Source organism: Leptonotus elevatus, chromosome 14 (genome assembly GCF_054856555.1).
Source record: "Leptonotus elevatus isolate MCC_2025b chromosome 14, RoL_Lele_1.0, whole genome shotgun sequence".
In the NCBI taxonomy this organism is placed as follows: Eukaryota; Metazoa; Chordata; class Actinopteri; order Syngnathiformes; family Syngnathidae; genus Leptonotus; species Leptonotus elevatus.
This window is the reverse complement of record NC_141252.1, coordinates 7117569-7142686: the sequence shown is the minus strand read 5'-3', so window position 1 is coordinate 7142686 and position 25118 is coordinate 7117569. Positions and strand designations below refer to the sequence as shown.

At 42.8% G+C, this 25118-nt stretch overlaps 1 protein-coding gene across 6 annotated transcripts in view; it reads left to right on the top strand.

Annotated features, from left to right (window-relative positions):
• qkia (QKI, KH domain containing, RNA binding a) overlaps positions 1 to 25118 on the top strand; it is a 74883-nt gene that overhangs the window by 41640 nt on the left and 8125 nt on the right. The window contains exons 4-8 of one of the 6 annotated variants that reach the window (XM_086094197.1): positions 2391 to 2534; positions 17854 to 17941; positions 19610 to 20050; positions 22479 to 22553; positions 24232 to 24533. In XM_086094197.1, the coding sequence (XP_085950323.1) occupies positions 2391 to 2534; positions 17854 to 17941; positions 19610 to 20050; positions 22479 to 22553; positions 24232 to 24248 (765 nt within the window). In that variant the 3' untranslated portion in view covers positions 24249 to 24533. Of the gene's footprint in view, positions 1 to 2390; positions 2535 to 17853; positions 17942 to 19609; positions 20051 to 22478; positions 24210 to 24231; positions 24534 to 25118 lie in introns of those variants that run through there. The other 5 variants (XM_086094201.1, XM_086094196.1, XM_086094200.1 and 2 more) reach the window with 5 other exon arrangements.

Here is a 25118-nt window from a genome sequence, read left to right as displayed (position 1 = left end):
TGTTTTCGAGCATTACCAACTGAACTCTTAACATGAAGAAGCGTCTCCGCAGCGACTAGAAACTTCTGCCTTGAACCGGCCGACCTCATATTTGTCACGTTCTGTCAGAAGGCACACCGGGACCTTGCCTTAGTTGACATATGCACACTGGAAGCTCTCAAGATTGTAGTTGACTTTGTGGCCAAGGATGATATGTGAAGAGAAAAAGTTGCAGTATGCTCTTGTGCTTTTATATTTGAACCACCCTGTCCATGTCCCGCCTTGAATATACCGAGTCTCCTTCCAGTCTGTGTCCCCTAAAGGTCCATAAGCAAAACAGCCACGGTGGAATAATGGCCTGGGCGCAGAAACTAGGCCCTTCCCCCTTATGTGGAAAAAGGGAAAACGAGAGTGGAATATTGAACTTTTCTGTGCGTGCGTGCCTGCGTGCGTGTTAAAGAGCAGTGCCATGGCAACAGCTCTCTGTAGAGTAGAAAGCAAGTGGGTGGCACTCGGCTCCGAGTGTCTCTCCTTGGCGCACCACGACTCAATCGAAAATCACGTCAGGGCGCCACTGCCACAATGCATTGTGGCGCATACAATAGTGAAAAATGGCTGTGATCAGTGTCGCTGCTTTGGATTGATTTGGGCGATAATTGCTACAATTAAAGATTGAGTGGGTGAGATGCGCCTATTCTTGACGGCGTACGAATTTTACACAGCCGCCAACGCGATGTGTCTTTACAGCCTCAACTGATGCCCAGGCTCTCAATTTGAGAAAATCTCCTCAATTCTTAAGTCTTAAAAGGAACCTCGGCTGTAAACGCCGCCATTGTTATTTACGTCGCAATGCATTCAGTGCGTAGTGACGTAGAATGCCGGCTGGCTCTCTGCCTATGTGAAACGCTACCAAGAAAGCAAGGTAAGCCTCTGTAGCGTTCCTAAAGGGACGATCAAAACTCTTGAATGTGTCTGGTGAATGACGAGAGCACGGCATGGGGATGGGTGATGCTCCCGATCGCATACTACGAGGCTTAACTTGCTTTCTTTATAAGAGTTTCACATTGCTCGGCAGAGAGCTAGCCGCCATTCTACGTCACTACGCACTGAATGCGTTGCGACATAAATAACAATAGCGGCGTACGTCCAAATAAAGTTTATACAAAATGTATTAAACTGGAAAGGATTTTTGAAAAATGAATCTCATAGTTATGTTGGTAACAACCAAATAAATAATATAGAGCAAACTTGTCATGACACTCGGGGTTCCTTTTAATAATAAATAAAACACAATGATAAAAATCAGGTCTTAATCGGTTCAATCAAACTTTATTTATATAGCACCTTCCATACATTAAAATGCAACTTAAGGTGCTAAACAATTAAAACCACCTCCATAACACAATAACCCCCCAAAATAAAAAACATGGCAGGCCACAGAGAAACCATGTGAGGAAAGGCACCCAGGAAACACTGGAGCTAAAAGACAACAAAATAAAAACAATTAAAAGCGAAAAGAAAACAGAATAAAAGGCAAAAACAAAGCTAAAAGACAATCTGAAAAGGAGAAATAAAAGGGTTTTAAAAGATCATTTAAATGGCAAACTAAAACAAGTGTGTCTTGAGCCTCCTCTTAAAAATATCAATAGTCTCTGTGGACCTGATGCCCTCCGGCAGGCTATTCCATAGGTGAGGACCGTTGTGGCTAAAGACAGCCTCATCGTGTGTTTTGGTCCTCACCCTTGGAACAGTTAAAAGGCCGTTGCCAGAGGACCTCAGGATCCGCGACGGTTGATACGATAAAAGCAGGTCAGATAAATAAGTTGGCCCAAGACCGTTAAGACATTTAAAGACTAAATTAAACTGTTAGCTTTTTTTATTTTAATATGTCAACTTTCTTAGCTTCGTCATCAAGTTTTGAAGCATTTTTATTTTTAAACATGCCAGTGGACTACCGCGTTTTGTCAAGTTTTGAATTGAAACGTCACCTCTCAGTTAAATCTAGAACTATAATTTGCCACTCTGTTCTTAAGTGCTGCCTGAGACAGCTATTGTTACCTGTGCACTATTCTCAGCAAAACCAATGATGCACAATGAGTTCTCCATAAATTATGATGGCATTCTTAACTCAGGCTTCACCTGTCTCTCAAATTTTGACCTGTTCGTTTTTCACGGGTATTAATTGCTGCGGGGCATAGTTTTTTTTTTTTTTTTGTCTCGGTTAAGTGAGTGTTCTACTAGAGAAGGGTGTCGCTTCAAAGCAAACGCTTAATGGCTGACTAAAGGAGCGCTCCTGTCATCCCGCCTCTCTTCACAGGACCATGTCCTCCTCTGATGCGTGAGTCGCCGCCGCCGTGGCGCTCCAGCACACCCACGCTGTCACATTCACTCACGCGTCTATCTCTTTCCAGGAGGAGCAGAATAGAGGAAAGCCAAACTGGGAACACCTCAACGAAGACCTTCATGTCCTGATCACAGTGGAAGACACGCAGACCAGAGCCGAGATCAAGATGGGGAGAGCCGTGGAGGAGGTGAAGAAGCTCCTCGTACCAGCTGTAAGTACACGTGTGTTTCTTGGGCCTGTTCGGTTCAATAAAGATCAAGACCTGTGGTCAAGGTGGCACAATGCTGGATTTGAACCCGCTTCTATTCTTCGCTATCTTGGTCTGATAAACAGAGCTACATATGGTACACCGCTCACTGTTAGCATCCTGTTTATGAGCGTACATAGACCACGGGAACAGCTTGGCCGAGTGCTGGGGGAAAAAGAAAAAAAAACACCTAGCGGCATTCACCCACTGTGTCTGCCACATTCCATCTCCGCTTCCCCTGATAGCTGCTGCCGCTATTCTGGCAAACGGCGAGTGTTTTCCATGTTGACTGTGGTGACCAGGTGGACGGGGCAGCTGAAGGCCCAGATTTCTCATCAGGTGGCAGCACATAGTGGCTTGGTGGTCTTGGGAAGCTGGAGGGGCTAGTGAGTGCCAGGATGGCTGGGTTAATGTGGTGAAAAAATGTGGATTTTAGATATTCTGTTTTTGTTTTGTTTTTTAGGAAGGCTAAGGCTTAAAATGTGTATAGAACATGTTTTTTGTTTTTTGTTTTTACAACATGAGAGGCACATGACGGGGCCTATATATTGGATTCATAGTCACCGTCTGTCATTTAAAACAGTACAGTAACAGATTGGTACTCGTACTGGCAGATACTCAAAATCAAATGACCCTTGTGCAAAAAAAATTGTAAAATATGATGAATAAAAAAATCTTCATGCAAAAGGCATAATGTGAAGCTTAGCTTCTTAATAGTCTTTTTGTCTGGGTTCATTCTTTGTCGCACCATCACAAAGACGTTCGCCAGACGTTTTAATGCTTGCAAAACGTTTTTCTTGTCGGCCAGAAATTTTGAACATCCGGCAAGAAAACTCACTAAAACTGTTAGTGAACGTCTGTGACGGTTTGTGACCTTGAACGAACCCTGACCAAAAAAAAAAACATTAGCTACTTGCGCACACCCTTGCGAGTCTTCACTTTTCAGTAAGATACGGGCTTTACTGCAGAATTTTCTGACATATTTTTCCAGATAGTTTTTGTCACATTAAGTCTTTTATTTGGATCTCAATCAAGTTTTGTGCGTTAGTAAATAATCTTATTTTTTCTCTTCATTATAATGACAGATTATAAAATCATTCAAGCCGACCTTATTATTGGAACCAATGGTACATGTACTTACTGTACTCTGTCATAACACAATCGAAGGATGCCCTTTAAGATATATTGTGCATGCCTACACCTTTACAGTTATGTTGGATAATTGCCTCGATTTTGTGAAACCTTTACAAGGGGCCACTCCTATTGTTCTCTGCTTCAGTACACAAAAGCTGCTGTGGTGTTGAAGCTTCCTGTCCGGAATGTTAGTTTATCCCCTCCCCTTGGCCCTGCCAGCGTGGAAGTCACCTCGTGCGCATTTTCTTGTCAGGACTTCTTGTCTGCATCCCGACCGCCAGTTATTTCTTTAGGCACTTGTTTTGTTTCCTCAGCGTGTATGCACACACAAGATGTTGACACGGTTGAACATTGTCGCGCGAGCACACTATCAAATGTGTGCGCGTGTCCGTCCCCACAACCCTTAGAATGAAGCCATCCTCTGCGCTGACAGTTGACTACTGTATGAGTCACCACAAACGCACACATACTGTAGTCGCGTGTATGAACAACACACACACATGAAGAGCCCCCGTTGGTGACCCTGTAAGTCAATGACAGCTCTCTAAAGCTAATACTCATCTGGATGGAGTGTGACAACAATTGCAGGCATTTTTCTGGAAAATGCTTTTTTATTATGGAACTTGACAAAGGCATTCAAGATGTTTGGTCATTCATCAGCAGAACTGTTTGTTAGGTTAAGAGCTTAGATTCATTGAAATATTTAAAAACAATTTGACTTGAATATTTTTTTTCCCAATATGTTCAATATATTTTAATGTAAAGCTATTTTTCAAAAAATATTTTGGGCCTTAATGAAATCTTTCATTTGCAAATCTTTTTGGACCATTAAAGCTTTCTAAATTGAAAGTACATTTTCCCAAATTAAATAAAACGTTTAACAAATTGTCAAACATTAAGATTTAAGGATAACATTAGTGCGGTAGTACAGAACAATGACAAGTATGCAAACGATGTGAAGAGTCTAGGGCAAAATGAAGTGACCAGTAGTGCAGTCCCTTTTGAAAAATATCCCATGATTTACGGTGTACGACTATAGGCCAAACAGTACTGTACATGGTGCATTTGAATTATTATATATTTTTTTTAAATATATGTCTTTTAACAATATACTAAAACCATAAACATGTCTGATAAATCCATATTAAAAGTACATGATTGGCTTTTAATGCATATTACCACAGCTGACACTTTGTCAAATGTAAAGGTCAATTGCTCTTTAATTAAACCAGAATATGTGTCTTCGGTATATGTCCTTGTATGTTCGCTTGGTGTGTTTTATCTCCGCTTGAACCCCCCCGGGGTTACCACATTTTTGTCGTGTCAGTTCACACACATCACGAGTGGGTGGGTGGGCTGTCGTACTGGCTGGCAGTAATGCCCCCTTTCACGTTGAACTGAATTGGATTTAAGTGCAGCTTTGGTGCATAGGCATTGTACTAATGAAGGGCATCTTCCCCACATCTGGCGGTGTAAAAATCCCCTTTAGGAAAATCACACAGGAAACAAAATGAGGCCGTGCTTTTATTCCCTTTCAGTAAACATGCTTTAGGGAACAACAAAAATTACATTGCTCTTCTGTTTCCCCTTAGTTTTCTAGTTGCTGCTTCAGCCATAAATTAAGACGGAATCAAAAAGAAATGTCAAATGGTTAGGTACCCTTTAAGGAGGAATTAACACACTGCACTCTGGGTTGTAGGAAAGGGGCATTGGTCCTGTAGTGGTTCGCACATCAGCCATGAATTCCATTTTTTTTCCACTAAATGTGTACAACGGCTGCGATCGCAAATAGGCAAGTCGGAAAGATCACATGAGCTGCTGTTGGCCACAACTCTCAAGCCACTCAACATGCAGACAGGCTAGTGCCGCGTTAGCCAGCTGAGAGCCAGCCAACACTGCGCTCTCATTCGCTGATGCCAACGTCACTCACCAGGCCATGCCCCGCCTTTTAAACACACACACAAAGTTACAGATATAACTATTCAACAAGAATACTGTGACCAGTCAGATTACATTAGAACGACAGACACTGTCAATCAATACTTCCACAGGTCGAGGACTCTTGATTTCATGTTGTTAGAGCCTCACCTGTGTTCTCAGTCGTGGTCTTTTGCTTCCTCGATCCTGTGAACTTTTGAACCTCCACCCCACATTAACCTGAAGTCGGGATAACGTCTGTGAGATGAGAAAGACTTCGGGGGGCAGTCAGAGATGGCTGGGAGAGCGTGAAAGGGCTTCTCTTTCAAGTGTGGAGTTCATCTGTTGATCCTGCCCTCACACACACACACACACACACACATGCAGCCATGCGCACTCTCAACCTGCATCCCCGTACATGCACACAGACACACACTCTTACCCACTAGACTAAATTGCACTGCTCATCACTTGAGTCTTTGGTTGAGGGCCTCAAACAGAGCAGAGGCACTCTGCACTTTGGGTAACCTCCACTCACATGCTTATATAAAACAACAAGACGGACTCCAAGCTTACCTTACACCTAAATGTTGTCTAATGGGAGCTTGAGGCGGCGGCCTGGTGGACTCATAGTGAGCCTCACAGTTGAGCTTTGATAGGTTCACATCTGGCCTTCCAGTGTGGAGTTTTCGTGATCTTATTTGAGCCCATGAGTTTCCGCCCAACAGCGATGACATTACCAATGTTGACGGTCATACAAGTGTAAAAATGTGTTAGCTATCATTGATAATAATGATATTGTAAATTTACTATGGAGCGTTTATAATTTGATGCTAATGACTGCCATTCAAAGTCTGATCCCAAGATTTTTGGGGCATTTACTCGCAGGCGCTTATTTTCATGGTCACATGGGTTTTTAGGTTTCAGTTTTAGGTCTTCCACTGTATTAAAAAAAAAAGTGATAGAAGTGCTCTGCTCCTAATGGTAAAATGCTAAAATAAAACATAAAACCCATTGGCACGCAAACTAGTAATATTGCATTCTATACCAAAACCGAAATAATCAATGTGTGCCAATGGCGCTTGCATTTGGTTCACGTCTAATGTTGATATGATGAATAAAGCATATCATTCGCTTTGTAAAAGGAACAGAGAATAAATCCCTAAATGTAAATATAAACATGTTGCCCTGGAGATAATTTCACAGTGCCGCATATTTTGCTCACTGACAGATTAAATTGTTACGCTGTGGGGATAAATGGGCGTCGTTTGGAATTTCAAGTGCTTCAATATACGTCATTGTCTTAGTTTAAGGTATAAATGGGTGTTTGTGATTGCCAGTATTCTGGAATAGTACTTTTATATGTACAGCATTTATTAGCATCACAGACATGATCTCAGGAAGTAAATAATGCAGAATGAATAGCGGCCCGTTTCGACGGACAAGTCCGCACTGAATATTTCTCTTCAATAATCGCGTGTTTTGTCTTTATTCTGTTTCAACTCTCATTCTCTCCTCCTCCTCTGTCAGCGGTGTATGACAAATGAGTACAAAACACCATCTGGCCGCATCCATCCATGTGCGCCTCCCCAGTTAATGAGGTTTATTTTCTTAGGTTCAAGCCATCACTATCATTCTCCTTTATTTACTCTTAATGTACCTCGTGCATGATATTTATTGTGTATTATCCATGAGGAGAGGGGATGCCATCAGGCTCAATTGAAGCTACAGAATTTGCTTTTCCTAATTCAATTTAAAGATGCTATTTCATACACTACAGTGTAATTGATCTACCGTCAACATTTATGCTTGTTTGATGACAAATGATGATGGGAAATCCGTGGGAAAGGCTCTCTCGCTCGTTACCTATAACCCAACGGGATGCAATTTAGGGAAAGCTAGGCTATATAATGTACATTTAGCAGTACCTTTCCACAAATGCAACGAATCAAAGTAAATAGCAGGAAACACATTGTTAACCTTGTAAACTCTTCATAGACGTCAAATGGCTGACCGATTTGTGCATTGTACTGCCTTCAAATGGACTTCATGTAGCTGGTTAGGCCTTAACTGTCTATCTCTTATGACAAATTAATAGGGATGTTCGACACCTTTTTTTTTTCCAGACCAATACCGTTACGAGTACTCACTTTTTGAGAGCCAATACATCCGGTACTTCTGATGAATAACATTTCATTTAACACAATGATTTAAAAACAAAAGGTAAATGTTAACATCCATCCATCAATTTTCGATAGCACTTGGCGCTAAGCTGGGCTCTAGCTGCACTAAGGTAGCTGTGCCGCTCAATTGCAAACAATTGTACATTTATGTTCAGAAGGATCTTCTGGTTTAGTAAGTGTGACAGCAGCTGCCGTATTAGTCAGAAAACCTTGTGTACTGCGTACTGCCATGTATGCGCTATGCAGTCTTGACAAGGAGTAAACTTAAAAGGACAATTCTTAGTGTTCCCATTTTTTTTTATTACAGTAATATAGACCACATTACATTCCATTTTGATATCCCCTTTTAATGAATATAAAGAACAAAAGTAGAGTAAGGCTGTGGATTGGTGTTTTTCTGCCAACTTGGCAGCACATTTCCCTCCAGACTGTTATTACCTTCATCAGGCTAATAAAAGAGTTGTGCTGGATCATATTAACCTGAGGTGATTTGCACCTCCCAGGATAGCAACAGGCCTGTACGGGTAAGATGCATCACATTACATTACAGCACAGTACGTGTGCGTGTGTGTTAATCATGCTTTTAATTTGCCTTCTTGACTCTGCGCCCTCTCCATGAGATGCGATGTTCCTCCTTTCATACTTGACAAGGCGTAGTCACGATGACGTCCTTGTGTGTAATCGTTTTAGCGGCGCTATGATGCTCATTTATCCAGCCTTCATATTTGCGGTCATATATGAGATGAGCAATATCTTGAAGAATGCTATGGGGATGGAAACAGAACGTTAGATACCAGAAGATTGGCCACAAATGTTGCACTGGAACCTCCAAGTTGTTGTCATTTAGAACAAATGCTCCCAGAGGAAATGTAGTAATTTGTTCCAGGCTCAAGTTGTCACTTGTTCAAATGTAAGGCAATGTTTAAAAAAACATTTGGCATTCCTGTCTGACAAGTTTATGGAGCATTTAACCACTGAATAATAAAACTTATTTTGATGAATTGACCTCTTAAGAAATATTTATTGTCCGTATTTCACAATAGATCCTGTTCAGGTTCTATCATCACACTTTTCCTTTGTGCCAGTTGTGTGGCCGGTCTGGGGCCCTTTAAGTTTGCAGGCTCCACTTTATTAGCATTTGTGACAATTAAAGTTTGCCAGTATAGGTGTAAAATTTAAAAGGTAAGCATGTGAGTAGTGTTTGGTGATTTTTTTTTTCTTTCTTACCAATACCCAGAATTAAGAACAAATACCCAAGAGTGCATTTTTGATCGTTTCAGCCAAGAATATTTGGCCAGCCTTTAATAAAGGTATACCTGGGCGACCTGCCCAACACATTTATTTGTACAATAGGTAAAACAAATCACAAAAAAAGAAAAAGAAAAGATTATTAGTTGCATGTATGCCAATGCCTTGTTGCCAGCACGCATCCAACAGGAGGGACTTGATCAGGTCTTGGCTGCAGGAATCTTTCTGCCATTTCCTCCCACCACACTCTCCATCTGCCCATCCCTGCTTGTATCGAGCTTTAATGGCCTCCTGAGGGGCAGACAGGTGGCTCCCATCCTTAGGAAACAGTACCCCTGTGGAGATAACCCCGACCCCCGCTACAATCGAAATATGAGTACATTTAGACACTCTGCTTTATTATGTACATTTTGTATTGAAAATCTACATTTACGGCAAACACAAGCAGATTGTAACAATTCGTAAGCATCTACAGCATCTAATGTCTCCTAGAAATTCATGTATTGATGTCACTCCAACACAATTGTATATTCAGTGATTAAGCAAACTCAAACAGTTAATACTTCCTCTCTCTTGCTCTCTCTCCTTGTTTTACCTTGAACTCTCATTTGATAGCAAATTGATCTTTCCCATCAGGTATCCACAGGAATTAGTCCAGCTTCTTTTTTCATTTCTTTCAGGATTTTCAAATCAGCTACAATTCTTCTAGTGAACATGTGCCGTGTGTACACAAAACCTCAATACCAGTGGCAAAATTACCTTCGCTTGCCACACTCTTATTTTATTTTCCCTGAACCACAACGTTCCTAATCCACCTGGCCTGGTTGTCCTTCAGAGGCCTCCTCGAGTGGCCCAATACAATAGTCAGTTATTAGAAACCGGTAACAAGACTTGGCTGTTTTAATCTGCTATGGTCCCCCAGTGGTCATGAGCGGGGACCCTGAGAGCCTCCTGGCCAATCTTTGTGCCTTGCTTTGAAGCTCCTCCTAATCCCTTTTACAGAGTCAACGAAATGCTGAAGTCTGTGTTTGTGTGCAGATATATATATATAAATGCTCGTGCCTTCATTGTATTAGAGCCATAATTAGGACCATTCATCACAAAAGGCACAGCAATAGGCGTATCTTTCGTCCAGATGTCTGTTCAAGGGTAGCTTGTTTCAGCAAGGCCAAGCTCTAACATCTGCAATGTGTAAAACACACACATGCAAGCGTACTTTGATCTCTGCCCCCCATAACCGTGTTTACCAGTGTTCACGCACGGAAATGGGATTGAGGCGAGCTTAGCATTGGATGACCTGAAGTCTGTTGATTCTTGCTCCTACAGTAAATCAAAGTTTCTTGCTAAAAGATTATAAAGTCTGGCCACCTCCAACGTTGATGGCCTCATAGAAATATAAGATTTGACCTTGCTTTACCTTCTTCCTTTATAAATCCAACATGGAACTAAACCTATTCTGGTCCTAGGTCATGTACTTCTGCTTGACGTGTTTGGTTTACACTCACAATAGTGCAGCATTTAACTATGACTCATGAGAGCCACTGATGTTTGTCAGCGTCAAACAGATAAAAGTGTATTCTTAAAATCTGTATTTGTTGGAAGGACTCTTGTTGTGTTATTGAAGCAGCCAGAGCGGCTTAATGGGCGGACGGACAGACGGATATAGTTAGACATGTTTTTTTTGCTTCCCTGCACTGACACAAATATGTGACATAAACGTGTACGTGTTGTGAGCAGAGTTTTGTGCCGTGTATATGGGAATGCAACGGCGGAGCGTAATCAACTTTTCCACTCTGGGGGGTTGTTTCAAATTTTTCTTATTCAAGCCCCCAAAACACTGACGTCTAAACAACGGCCCTTATTGAAACCATGTGTCACTAAGCGTCTCATGAAAGTGTCTGAAAAATTGGTAGCCAAGACTTTCTTGAATTTGATAGTACAGGACCAGGCAGGTTCCGAGTCACACTTCCTGCCAGAGGTACTTTTCATTTCTGTCCTTCGCTAAAGCTGCGGTGATCATCTCTGAGTCAGGATCTCAGAATCTGATGCAAATCCTCTGCCAGTATTTAAAGCTCCCCCCAAATCATCCCTAGCCAAATCCCCTCAAGATATTCCCCGCTCGATTGGAGGGCATTAAAGGATCGCGAGTGACAGAACAATACACCGTCTGGCAGCCTGGTCGAATAAGGGATAAATGCGAAGGGAGAGGAGAGAAAGAATCAGTGAGCGGATGAGGGTACAAATTTGGCGCAAGGGCTGGAAGGGGTCAACAGGGAACAAGAGTCGAGGGACAGATGCTTGCTTGTTGTACAACTGCGTCATCCTGCCTGCACTTAGTCCGCTACATCATCCGTCCAAACTGATGCAGTTCCACGAGCTGGAATAATCGCGCTGTTAAATCTGTATATATTTTTCAAGGTTATTTATGTGGACTTTAATCCACTCTTAATGCTGTTATGTTACATGAAATGCCAGCCCGCTTTGCGAATAAACATCACTCAGAATTTCTGCTTTAACTCATTTAGTGCTCAGAATATTTTTGACAAAAGACACTTCTAAGTTTATTTTTGCAAACAAAACTGCAGAAGGCTAAAGCAAGGCACTTCAAATAGCAATGCTTCTACATCAGACTGATCTTTTGCTATAAGCCTTGGACCTGGTAAGCTTTGTAATGCAGCAGGAAGTAAAGTATTAGCATGAGAGCTAACTCCTGAATTTGAACAGTACTTCACTAAGCCGCTTGATTGACTGTAATGGGGAGGAGCAGCTGCAAAGTGTTTGTAATAATCTGACTGGAGTCAGGTTTGCGTATATGCTAATGAGCGATGGTGTTGGCGGTTTAGCATGACTAATGGCGCTCGTCGCTAACGGAGCTGTCTCGGACTGAGGATGCGAGCCAAAGGTGCAAAGGGGAAATGAAGAGACTTTGCTGGGAATGTTTTGAAGGAAGTCACGGCCGAGTTTTGCCAGAGATTGCATTGACTTGGGCATTTGGGAAAATAATAATTCTGTCAGCCTTAATGGCATATTCTCGCACTGACTCTTGAAGGGTGCATTTAGTATGACAAGAAACCATGTCGGTGTCATGCGATAATTAATGCATGTTGTCTGTTAATCTGTTTGTTAATTGTGTGTTGAAATGTCCTTGAACGGGACGGTAATCCCCAGCTGCTGGTAGCCAACGCCATTCATGTGTAGATGTGAATAATTAAATGAGACATAATAGAATAATCAATTGAGAATTTTGTGGATTGTTTGAAATTGGTTGTTGATTAATTGTGTTTTAAAGCCACGGAGGCAATTTGGAGTGCACTACTTGCCTGTAAGGAAACAGGCGCTATTGATCAACAAAGTAAAGTTGAGCTACACACTCTAATTATACTTCAGGTGTCCTTGGTTTACGATACCAACATTAGCTGTAGGACATCTCAATGACAATGTCTTGCTAATGTTATTCCGCTTTTTTTGCACTTTGGTTTCAATGCAAGTTTAATTTAAAAAATGGGTGTCTGGTTTGTAGACACTTCCGGTTTCTGTTTCTACACCAAGACATCCCGCAATTTTGCTTCAGCCGCCCCAAATTGATTAGCCTGGTTTTGTTTATTTTGGTGTTGAGATGTTTTGAGGCTCATTACAAGTCCTCATTTCTTCTTTCCCCCTTTAGCACGCCACTTTTCCTGTAGAGTGCGGAATTGTTGATTAGTCATCTTGGCAGTGTGGTGGCAGTAATCATTTTCCTCCAGATGTTAGTTTGAGAAGAGACCAAACAGAAATGGGAAACCGGTTTGTGTGTGCGTGAGGAGGGGTCGGGAGTAAAAACAGCTGCTGTCGCTACCGGTTCCACCCTTCAACAGCTCATGAAGTCATCTACTCCTCCCTCCTGTATGATCGTCCCTCCCCGCTTATTCCCACATTCCACCTCACTCTGTATCCCAGGAGGCACTCAGGGCATGCTGTGTTTACCTCTGAGGTAATTGTGCTGGTTTGGAGAGGCTGACCCTGTCCCTGTTCAGGCCCACGATTCCGTGCATGTGGTCAAGTGTGTGTGGATTTGCAGTGACTGGCAGCGAGGCCAATGATGGAAAGCAAGCATCAGCCAGTGTCAGCCCACGAGGGAGCAGACAAATTGGTTTTCACTGCGCTGTCTCGTACTCTCTCCAGGTATCCCCCTCTCCTCCTGCATCGTCTCCTCCATCATTTACACTTTCTCAATGTTTTTCTATTCCCGCCAAGGCGTCTCACTGCACACCCGTTATTTAATCTCTCCAAGCTGTGTCGCCGTATAGAACGGCTGTTTCAGTTTTGTGAGAACATACACCCACCTTGCATCTTTGGTCTCTTGTAGAAAAAGGCACCGCGACTTAATAAACACTCAGAAAACAGTCAGACAATCTGTTGCATTTTGTTGCAGAGATGCCAAGTGTTCCATTTCTACGTATTTTGTTCGGGCAGTTGTCATATGGTCCACAGTTACAGATAAGTCGCTAAGTGCTGAGAACTTTTGCCAGATGACTGAAAATAAAGGTATGGTTCAGCATTTGATCACATGATTTGGATATCTCTATTGAAACATTCAAAAAGCACCGGAACTTTCCATACCTTGAACCAAAACGTGTAGCCATCCAAATATGAACTACACTGGTTTTGAATATATGATGCAAGCCCAGGCGCAGTGCCTGTAAAATCCATAATTTTTCCACAGGAATTTCTGGTGAATATTCCGCTTTGGCCGTTGTATCAGAGCTTTCAGACGGGTATATAAATGGTGCCCTTTTGCAAAGGGATACTGGAAATCAAATCAGAGATCATGTCATCATCCGATTGCTCTACGGAGGCGCACACTTTGGCGTCAATATTGCTTTTCCCTTAGCTTGTGTAAAGGCAAAGACTGATAAATACCAGCTTCTGATGTGGCAGCTTTGCAGGATCTCATTGTGAAAAAGTTTTTTAGTTAGCCATAAACGGGAACCTCTCCAAAAATTCCAGTAAAGTCCAGATGCCAACATGATGATGTAAACGGGAAGACGACTGATTCTGGTGTCAATTCAGTATAATAAGTGTGACATGAATGGTTGTCATCATAAGACAACAATAAGCTTAATTTGCCTGCTACCGTTTTTGCGGATTCATTTAAGGCTCAGGTATTTTTAAGAGCGACGAGAGTCACAACGACAATTTAGCATGCATGGTGTGACCTCATTGCAAGGTTGTCAGGAAGGCAGTGGGACATGGCTAACCTACTTTATCTCATCACACTGCTGTCTACCTTCGGTTCCCTCCTCCTCTTCTTCCCCCTCCCTGTGTCTTGCTCCTCCCTGATAGCTTTTACCGCTCTGCTGATCGCACAAATAGGCCTCATTGATTGAATCTGATTCTCGTGGATAGAGCAGCTTTATTGAGTGGCGTTTTTTCCCCCGCTGATGGACAGGAAAGGGAAGGGAGAGGGTTGCTTGTACATGCATACATGTGTGCATGTTTGGAATACGAAAGGATAACTTCCTCTTCTAATCTGGCTGTCTTGCTAGCTGCTATTCCTTACTGCTCTCTCGGGCATTCCTGCTCTCAGATCATTACAGACACACACTTCTTTTTGCGTGAATGTTTTATAGCTGGTGAATCCGTAGCGAGGAGTCTCTTAATTGTGGCAAGATTAAAGTGTTAAACTGTGCTCCCTGATGGCGTTCATCAAACATTGATCCAAGCGGCGTCTGCGGTCGGGAAGCATTCGCAACACTACATGATTTAAAGCGATCCGACTCTGCTCCCAACGGTCCCGGTCGGTATTATCTCGGTGCCCCCAACCCCCCCGCCACATCTTACAGCCGACGTCTGCAGACATTGCCGAGCTGTCATGTTTCCTGTCTCGAGCAAACTGGAACACTCACACTGCCAGGTGTACTCACTGAGCTTTCATGGAATAACGCTGAAAAGACAATCTGGGAAGAAAAAAAAAAGTAGGTTTATGGCGCAGTGGTGAATCGGTCAAATAAGATTCTGAGGTTGGTGCTCAGTTAGCCTTTAACCCTGGTCACATTTTCTCTTCACTGTCAATGGTCAACTATGCAAAGTACAATCTCATCTTTCCCGTTTACCTCCCACAAACCTGCAAACCCACCATCGTAGCGCACATACACAAGCGGTCTAAACATCCATATCCCAGCATGAGTTGATTCTAAGCTGCAGCTTGCCACTGAGCTCGCTGAAACACTCGTATGCATCTTGAGAGAGACATAAAAGCAGCTGCTTTAATTTGGTTTAGTCGTTGAGGTTGTGCAAAGATAATGAATTTTGATTAAATGGTGTCTACTTTGCAGTCTTTCAGGTGTTCTAGTCTGCTGTTGTTTGGCCTTGTTAATTAATACATGCACTTCAAGGGTTGCAAAAAGTAATTAGTAATGATTTGTTGGGGGGGGGGGTGCTCTTCATTGAAGGTTTACTTTGTTAGTCAATGACCTGATCCTTGTTCAATTACTCCACTGTGGTTATTACTGTCAACAATGCATGTAAAACATCAACTCTTGGGTTCTAAAGAGGGGGATGCTGATAAAGAGAAAACATAGTCAGCACGTTAACATCAATTGTATGTGCCTATTTGGTGCGATTAAAGACCTAGATACACCAATCAGATGTCGTCACGTAGAAAAATGACGTAAATACACACCGCACCGACCCAGACTATTACATACCTTCAGCGTATGCACGAGAAGTAATTTCCCTCCATACCATTGGCGGCAGCAGTCATTATTCCTAAAGGCATCCGGAAACCTCTTTACAGGGGCGGGATATAAAAACGTAAACCATGCATACCGGTTACAATGTCCTCCCATGTGAATTAAACCCTCCGGCTCTTTTGCACAGTATCGTATAATTCTGTCATTGTCAACCCTCGCTCTTGTGATTGTACGAAGATTAAGGCAAAAAAATCATCATCATTAGCAACATCAACAACATCCGAAAGAAGGGCTGACGGGTTGAAGCTGTGGCTTATTGAACCCCGTACCCTGAGAATATACCACTAGTCCTCGAACTTTTCTGACACTGATAACTTTAGCCGCAATTTGTCTGTTGAGTGTCTATGAACCATTGCAGCGCCAAGATATATGATCTTTTTTGCCATTTCACATTAAAACTGTCACTCGTGCCTCAACTTTGTGATGCGTTTGATCGTAATTAAATTCAACTAATTTATGCTGCGTCGCTACTAATTGTAGCTACGTCTTTTCGCTTCATCTTTATAGGGAAACGTGTCGCAGCTTGTAAAAAGTTGCAGCCTCTAGGGAAAGAGACGGGTAACGAGTGAGGCGTCGTCTGTACCGAGAACTTTCTTGTCTTGTTAATTGGAAGTGCTGCGCCACTAAACACACACGCGCACACACACACAGGACTGCAACTTCTCACTGCCTTACATTTAGCCAAGAGAGACCAACCTGTCACTTTTTCCTCTTCCTTAACCTTGCGCACACTCACTGTTGCCGCATTCAAGAGGAATCTCAGGGGAAGGCTTAACTCTTCACCCTCCTCCTTTTATTCCCCGTCTTTCCTTATCAGCTCCTCAATAGAGCAGCAGACTGTTGCCCGAGTGTTTGCGAGTCCGAGAATTAAGTCTGCTCGCTTGTCTCCGCTTCTCCTTTTCACGTCGGGGGTTACTGTGACGGCGCGCGATGTGTTTACATGCAAATAACGAAGCGCAGTGATGAATGCACTCGCTCATGCTGGTTTTACAGCATGCAAATTGCACTTAAGACGTGGGATTAAAGAATGGTTACTCTTGACTGTTCATTCTTATTTCCTCTATTTTTTTTAAAAAGTTTCCATGATGATATGTTTGTTGACAAAGTCATGATGGATCAATACATCAACCCGGGGTCAGCTGAGCGCCAGCGCACCCTCCATTTTGACGAGTAATTTACCCTGACCCCTGCTTGAATGAAGACGTACTACCTGGCTGCGGCTTGTGTGTCAACACTGTTATTGAGTGTTCAGCGGCTTGAGGGGAAATGGAGTTTGGGTGGGGGAACAGGCGGTGGGTGTTTTCAGAGGGGAGGGGAGGCACTATCTTAATTGCTTTCCGTGAATAATTTGGGTCCCCTAATTTAGCCGTAATGAAAAGTGGCTGCCGCTTTTGTATTTATTTATCCAAAAATTAATTGGCGGGAGTGACGTTCGCCGGCTGGTTATTGCGCACAAGGGAATCAAGAAAATGACTGTAATTATCCTTCTGATATTATGAATATGCATTCATACAATTCAATGTCTCTTTTGGCATTTTAACTACAAAGTACACAACCTATTCTTAAGGAGCGCTGACTTCAACTAGCTTTCTTTTTATAACACCACCTACGCGTGCAATTTAGTAAAATGGTTGCCATGGTTTTGCTTTTACCTGCAAATGTGGCCTCTGCTGAAATTGACGACAAGGGTTTGACTACATTTCTCTGAATGAAAATTGAGAAAGTTACTGATTGCAATAAATCATTTTTAATAGGCAGAATATTTTAGAGTTTTACACGTAACTCCATTTTGTTTATCTTCTCATTAATCAACAATGAGTTCCTCAGAATTGCTCTTTTAACGATACGTGGCAGTACCTAAATGGTCTGAACTCCTGCTTCGTCGTCAGCGTCATATTGAGTCGAACCATGTTGTGCTGTTGTGGAGGTCTGCATCAGAGTACTTCCCAAAGCTGACGCCATGTTTTGCTTCTGTAGATTGCAAACTTAGGAACGACCGACAGTTATCAATGAATTGACGATGTGTTCTAGTTGACAGGTATTTATTAACGTTGTGTTCGTCTTCCACAGGCGGAGGGCGAAGACAATTTGAAGAAGATCCAGCTGATGGAGTTGGCCATTCTCAATGGGACATACCGAGACAACAACATCAAAGCGCGTAAGTGAACTACGATTAACACCACTAATATACATATATCGCACATTTCATGATAGGACACACATTTTGACCTCCATGCTCTACATTCAATTAAGACCATTTTACTCAACTGACTTCTTCTTAACAGTATTTGCTACCACGGAATCAATGTTTAGTCAGATGGTCTGTGTACGCGTGTGTCCATGAGCACACCTCTCAAGCTGACCAAACAATTTGTTTGTTTGCCTACTCCACCACGAGTATTTGGAGAACTTCCATTTTGTCCTCCATGTTCTTTCCCCTCCATTCATCCTTTCTCCATCCATCCTCTTCCTGCAGCCATGGTCGCTCGGTGTCCACTTGCTCTTAACTTTGCAGCACATCGCTGGAGCTCACTTTGCTCAAGCTCTGCATGTCGCCATCTCGTTCACACATCTGCTCACTGAAGAGGCATCCATTGATCAAATAAGCACGCTAACAACCAAAAATGTGCTCTTGGAATTCAGCTTTGAATGTGTTCAATGTCACTGTGATCGCAGCCTTTTGTTGAAATCATTTAAACTGTTAAATTTGACGAAATGTTCGGTTGGATAAAAGTTGTTATTCAGGCATTTTGACTTCAGTCAATTGCCATTTACAAATATCACTTTTTTTTTTACATTGTGTAACTCATGCAAACTCTTGAAATGTAATGTTTGCTAGCATTTTATTAGGGATGCACCAATCAACAATTAATTAGCCACATTTGACATACAAATTCAGACTTTGTATGACAATTAGCGTTTGTATGTTACGTGCAAAACAAATATTTTAGTAGTCATTGTGTGACTCGTGTGCACGTATAGGATTGGGTGCATTCCTAATCAACACGCCAGCCTTCAAATGAGTTTGGGTAGAACACACGTGTCAAACTCAGGCCAGCCACATGCACGTTTTCTTCCTATTAGTTGTAGAAATCTTTACCAAAATAGCAAATTGTCCTCACTTTTATTAATGTTGAGCAGATATTACCAAAAAAAAAACTTTTAAATCAATTGATCAACGGTTGACCAAATTATTTTCCTTAACTTTGATATTTAAAAAAATATATAAAAATAGTTCACCATCAGTTTGGTGTGTATATGATGACGCGGGATGCATTTATATGGTTCACAGCCATAATTGGCCCTCGGCGGTAATCTACAACGAGGTCCATGAGAAAAAATGAGTTTGGCACCCCAGGTAGTGAACATTTCAATTGACAAGAGTTTGTATGTAATTATCCTTCATTGTGGTAATCATATTGGCCTGTTAGTGTGTCACCTCTGCCAAGTTACCAGTTCAATTTGGATCCATGTGTGTGTGTTGTTCACGTCATTCCTCATGCAATTTCCAGTAAATGTTTGAGCCGCTGGCCAGGTGATTTATTTTTTATTTTTTGTATGCTTGGCATTGGGATGACAGCAAGCTTGTTTTGGTGTGAGGGGTTATTTTGTTTTGCTTTGTGGTCCACCACCATGATCATTGCATGGACTAATTTTTACCTTTTGCCCCCTCCCTCCCTCTCTCCCTGCCAACTCTCTTCTTTTCCTCCTTTTGTATTTTCACTCTTCACTATTCATCTGTGATAACCATCAACGCCACTCGGCTTGACCTCTTGTCCTCTGTCTTCTTTCCACTTCTGTCCTTCGCTCTCTTCGCTTATGGCAGCCACCCTTGCGTTCTCTCTTGCAGCGGCGGCGGCGGCCGCTCAGGGAACCCGCCTCATAGCGGCACCCACAGGTCAGGTGTTGCCGGGCCCGGGACTCCGGCCCCAGACTCCCGCCGGGGCCCCCATCATGAACCTCATCCGGCCCACTCAGATGGCCGCCATGCTGTCCAACGGCACCCCTACTCTGGTGCCGCCCACGCCGGACGCCGGGCTCATCTACACCACACCTTACGATTACCCCTACGCCCTGGCACCCACCTCCCTGCTGGAGTACCCCATCGAGCACAGTGGGGTTCTAGGTAAGCGGGCCTGGGGGAGCGTGAGCGCGGCGGGCACGGCGGCCCACTTTAGCCAGCCCGGACAGGAGGGCAGCTTGTTTTACCCCGCTCTCGGGGTGCTGGACATGGCTTCCATGAGCCACAGTCAGGACTTTTTGAAAGGTAAATATGTTGTGTCCACATGAGGAAGTAAAACACTGTCAGGGTGGATGAAGGCGGTGAAGCTCTGTGGCTAATGTGGACATTTTGATTGAACATCAAAACTGGAGAGGGGAAAGCCTAGCCTCTTGACGAGAAGGTTAGGTTAAAGTTAAATTTCGCTCCACGCTTCCAGGTACTCACCGCCTCGACTCGGCGAGGTTTACACGGGCGGACTCGGCAAAGTCTGCAATGAGGCAGCCCGACAGAAACAAGCTCGCGTACACGGCAGCCCGCTCTCTAACCCTTTCATGCACTGGCCTGGAGGCATATTCAGTCTGGCAGGAGATCCCTTCGGATTTCTGCAGCTTCTGAAATGATTTTTCTGTGCTGCAGGCAGGCCTTGATGCCTGCAGATAGTCCCTCTGTCACTCCCACTGGGGATGTTCATTAAATTCCTCCAGTCGTCCTTTATTTTCTTCTTCTCCTTCGCCTTCCTTTGTTGTTTTAGCTTCACCCCTGGTGAACCTGAGCTTTGTGCTAATACTCGAGATCCCCCTCCATTCGGTGCCTGTAGTCCAGTTCACTACCCGGGCCTACGTGTTACATGCGTTCTCTGTGGTGCTTTTAGCTGACCAAAGAGACAAGTGATGAGCATCTGTTGAATAATAGCAATGCCAAATTTGACCAAAAAACATAAGACAAACCCACAAAGCCTCCCCCCCCCCTCCTCGTTTTAATTTGACACACTTGTGATGTTGTGTGAAGCGTGATGTTAGCTAACCTTGCATGTTGCGCCTGCCTCCGGGAGTCATGTGCAGCATCTTTCTCTTTAACTTGCAGGGTTACACCGGCTTAGTGCATTTTATTTACTCACTCTATCGATCGGTGCCTTCAGCAACACGGGGGCCCGCTGTGGAAGGCGCACACTGCCTTGCTCACACATTTCCATGCGCCCGCCTGCCGCCACTACTTTATCTCGCCACCATTGGCTTTGTGGACAGCAGGGAAATGTTGGGCCATCTGGCGCTTCAGAGTCGTGTAGGTGGCGGCAACGATTTTTGCCAACACTCGCCACACTGAATTTCTTTACGCACACCCTGCCTCGTGTGTGTTTTTTCATCCCTGCATTTGTTCGATTTTGTAATACAGTGGAACCTCTCAAGTTTGAACCTGATTCGTTCTGGGATGGTTGCTTGACATCATTTGAAACAAAATGTTCCCACAAGGGTTGATGGGGAAAAATGAACTCTAATTAAATTAACTTAAACATTTTAGCAATTGACATCCACCCCAAAATGAATGAAATATTCATAAAACTATAAATACAATTGCTCGTAAGAATAGCTGACTTACAGGTCATTTGATTTCTACAAATGTTCTTTCTAATCACGCAAGTGTTAAAAAAAAATGAAAGAAAAAAGTCCACATGTAATATCTATATTAACTCATTTGCTACCAAAAATGTATAAATACATTCTATTTTAAATATTACCAGTGTCCCAATGTGTTATGTTTTTTTTTATGCTAGAGCATACAGAAGGCTTTGATGCAGCATCTGAACTGAAGAGAACAGTTGAAGCAATAATAGTTATTACAAAAACGGCCAGCAGGTGGCAGCAGTATAAGAGATCAACCAGGGACATGTAGCAAAAAAGCTCTTTCCCCAGTGTTTTAAACAGATTTGTGAATAATTATGAAACTTAGCTATATTCTAATGCTAATTGCTGCAAAACGGAAACAGATAGAAATATACTTTTTTTTCCTGATGAAAGAAGAGACTAATCTTTCTTTCTGTAGGTTCCATGTTTTTATAGCAACAGAACACAATATGAGTAACTGTAAATATACAAACGACAAACATACATTTGTGTCCAAAATATTGAAATTACGAATAGTACACAGAGGTTCCACTGTATTTGAGCATAAACGGCCACACAGACGTGAGCGCACGAGGAAACGGCCCCCGTTGGGCTGATTGGCTTGCGAGAAAAAGGCGGCGTTGGAGCGAGCGCGTGCGTGTGGCAAGAGGCAGGTGGCGTCTAGCGATATTCAATTACCATCAGAGCTGTATTGGATTCCCCCACCTCTGAAAAAAAGGAGACAAATTTCTCCAAATCCCCTCTCCGGACCCCACGGGAAGAATCACATTATTTTTCCCAGACAGCCATGCAGCCTCACCTACCCCTGTTTTATTCCCCATCCCCTACCCCCCTGAAAACTCTGAGCACTGTGGAATTGAATGACTTAACTTATGCATATTTGAATACTATCCCAAAATAGGTGTATTTTCTGTTCTACTGTATTATTTTCTATACAAGCTATGTGATGTGCATATGTGCTATTATCTAGTGAATTGTTGTAATATCCCAGCATTATGCTAACGGTTAAAAGAATAATGTGAATGTTGAACGTGAATGGTTTCTAACCTTGTGGACCTGTTACAATCTAGGTGCAATGGCTACTAAAGTGAGACGGCATGACACGCGGGTCCATCCTTACCAAAGGATTGTGACCGCTGACAGAGGTCAGTTTAGTCTCTTAGCTACACTCTGATATCAATTGATGCATTTTAGTCATGATGATGATGATGATGATGATGATGATGATGCCTTAGTTGGGAGTTTCTACTGTGTTGTCTGTATTATTGTATGTGTTTGTGTTTTCTCCCTACTCCGCACCCGTATATTGTCCACACACCAGCTAAATGGTGCGTTGTGGTGTGCACATTTTGTTTACATTCAGTCCTTAGCTTACAAAGAGCTCATTTGCACACAAAAAAACACGTTTTTAAGAGGGCTAAATTGGACAAATAGTGACAAGAATATCCACTTCAATAAAACGCCTCACAAAATAGGATCAACTTACCCTGCAACTCGTACTTTGCAACCTGCAAAAAGTTTTGCTCTTTTGTTAATTTTGTCCATCCTTCTTCGGCCTCATTTTTAAATTTAAATACTGTATATTGTAATATTCTTGTGCAAATGTAAAGGCCCCCTCTCCTACTAACTCACTGAGCGCCTTACCCCTTATAAATGTCTTCTTTTTGGCCCTCTCAGGATGCCTGCCGCCTTGTCCGACACTCACGAGGTCCTTTCGTACACCCCAATTATTTTTCTAAACGTGTTTGCTAACCAAAAACGGAAACCCCCACTCAAGCATGTAAACAGCCGATTTATCAGCCCTATTTGAAAATGCCTTTACAATGCAAATGAGCCCTTCACTAAAGGATATGTACACTGTGTATATTTCAAAGCTCAGGCAGAAAGTGATCTTAGCAGCTTTTTTGGTTCTTGCAGCTGTGAAGCCAGTACAGGTCGTACTTTGCAAGCAATGATATAAGACATTCCTCTCAACGGGAGATTGGCGCCTAAAATGCGTCTCCTGGCCTCACAGGGAGCAAAGGAAGTCATTCCTCACTGCGTCCCAGAGAGCAACGTAGCCATTTTGGAGGGGGGTGGGGTGCGGATTTATTTTTCTACTCAAATTCAAGTCACTCAAGACGCCCTATAGCTTTAGAACGCTTGCATTCCCTCCAGTGTACTTGCGAGATATATAACGTTAATATTTCACCTGTACACGAGGTACTGTCATTTTATATTGGAGCATTTTTTATATCAAAATGTATTTATGGTTCTTGTGTATATTTATATTATATAAAAGTATACTGCTAAATAAAGAGGAAAAGAACAAATCGGAAAAAGTTCGATTGGCTTTTATTGCACTTTGAACACTAGCCGTGTAACATTAGTTTTTACTACACTAATCACAAAAAGACACCGAGGCCATGTTCACATGTTTGCGGACATTTTGGAAAGACAAAAATAAGATATGTCATATCAAGGCCAAATAGAAATAGGCTTGTTCTTAGTCGTCAACATATTTCTTCTGTGTTTGAGAGCATTTCACTTCGAGCATGTTTTTACCCTTCAAACTGTAGTAAGGTATTGAGATTTGATTACTGATGATGATGAGCAAGCCTGAAATACAATATATCATAATTTCGTAGGTGTAAGAATGCACATGTTCTATTTGATCCCGGCCGACCTCCGGAGGCAGCGCTGCTCATTTGGGAATTCATAGAGCCGCAGTCGCATTCGTAACGTTTGTTGTCGCGGTTTGTGAGGCTTGCTCACGTTACTTGTTTGAAGAAATTGCAATAAGCCAGTTCTATTGTCAGTCATTCAATGTTATGTCATGCGCAGCCATTGAAGAGGAGTGAAGCCGCAAGCCGCTATTGCCAACCTGATCAACTATTTGACGTCACCCCCACACACTGACTGGTTTTCAGAACACTCCCACTCTACCGCACCCAAATCTGTAAAATCGCACATTTTACAGTGGTCTTTATTGTGGCTAGCCTAAGGCACACCTGTGCATTGGTCATGCTGTCTAACCAGCATCTTAAAGTGGAAGTCAAGGCAAACGTTTTCTTTGCAATATTAGTCTGATTTCTGATTAATATTGCATTTGTGGAATATGAATGAAGCAGCAAAATCCACCCGCTTTTATCCATCTTGGGGGGGGGGGGGGGGGGGGGGGGGTCATTTTGCTATTTGTTGTCAACTGAAGATGACATCATAAGTTGCTCAGGTAACAACCAATAACGGCTCACCTCTTTTCTGGGTTCGGTCACGTGACGTTCAAGTTGAGTCGCGATTGGGCGTCATTTAAGCAACTATAACGACCGCAAGTGGCAAAATGGCCGCCCCCTGAATCGTAGAAGCGGTTAATTCCACAAATGCAATATTAATCCGAATGCCGTGTTGAGACTATTGTTGTAGTCTGTTCTGCTTTCATCGATTGACTCAGACAAGCTCGCCTCTTTCATACTAGGGATGCTTGATGCTAACGTTAGCTGGCGTCTGCTCGCTGCAACCGGCTTCACATGGTGTGCAATAAAATGTCCTCCACGCTTCCATCGGCCATTTCCTTTCATCCCAACAAACAGCTGGCCAGCCAATCCGTTGCCGCTTCATTCATTGTGCCGTTATTAATCCAAATTAACGTTTTAAAGGCGCACATTTGAAATGACACGCGGCAGTTTTTGCCGTTGGCGTGTGGACATGGCCTCATACAACTAGTTGTTTAT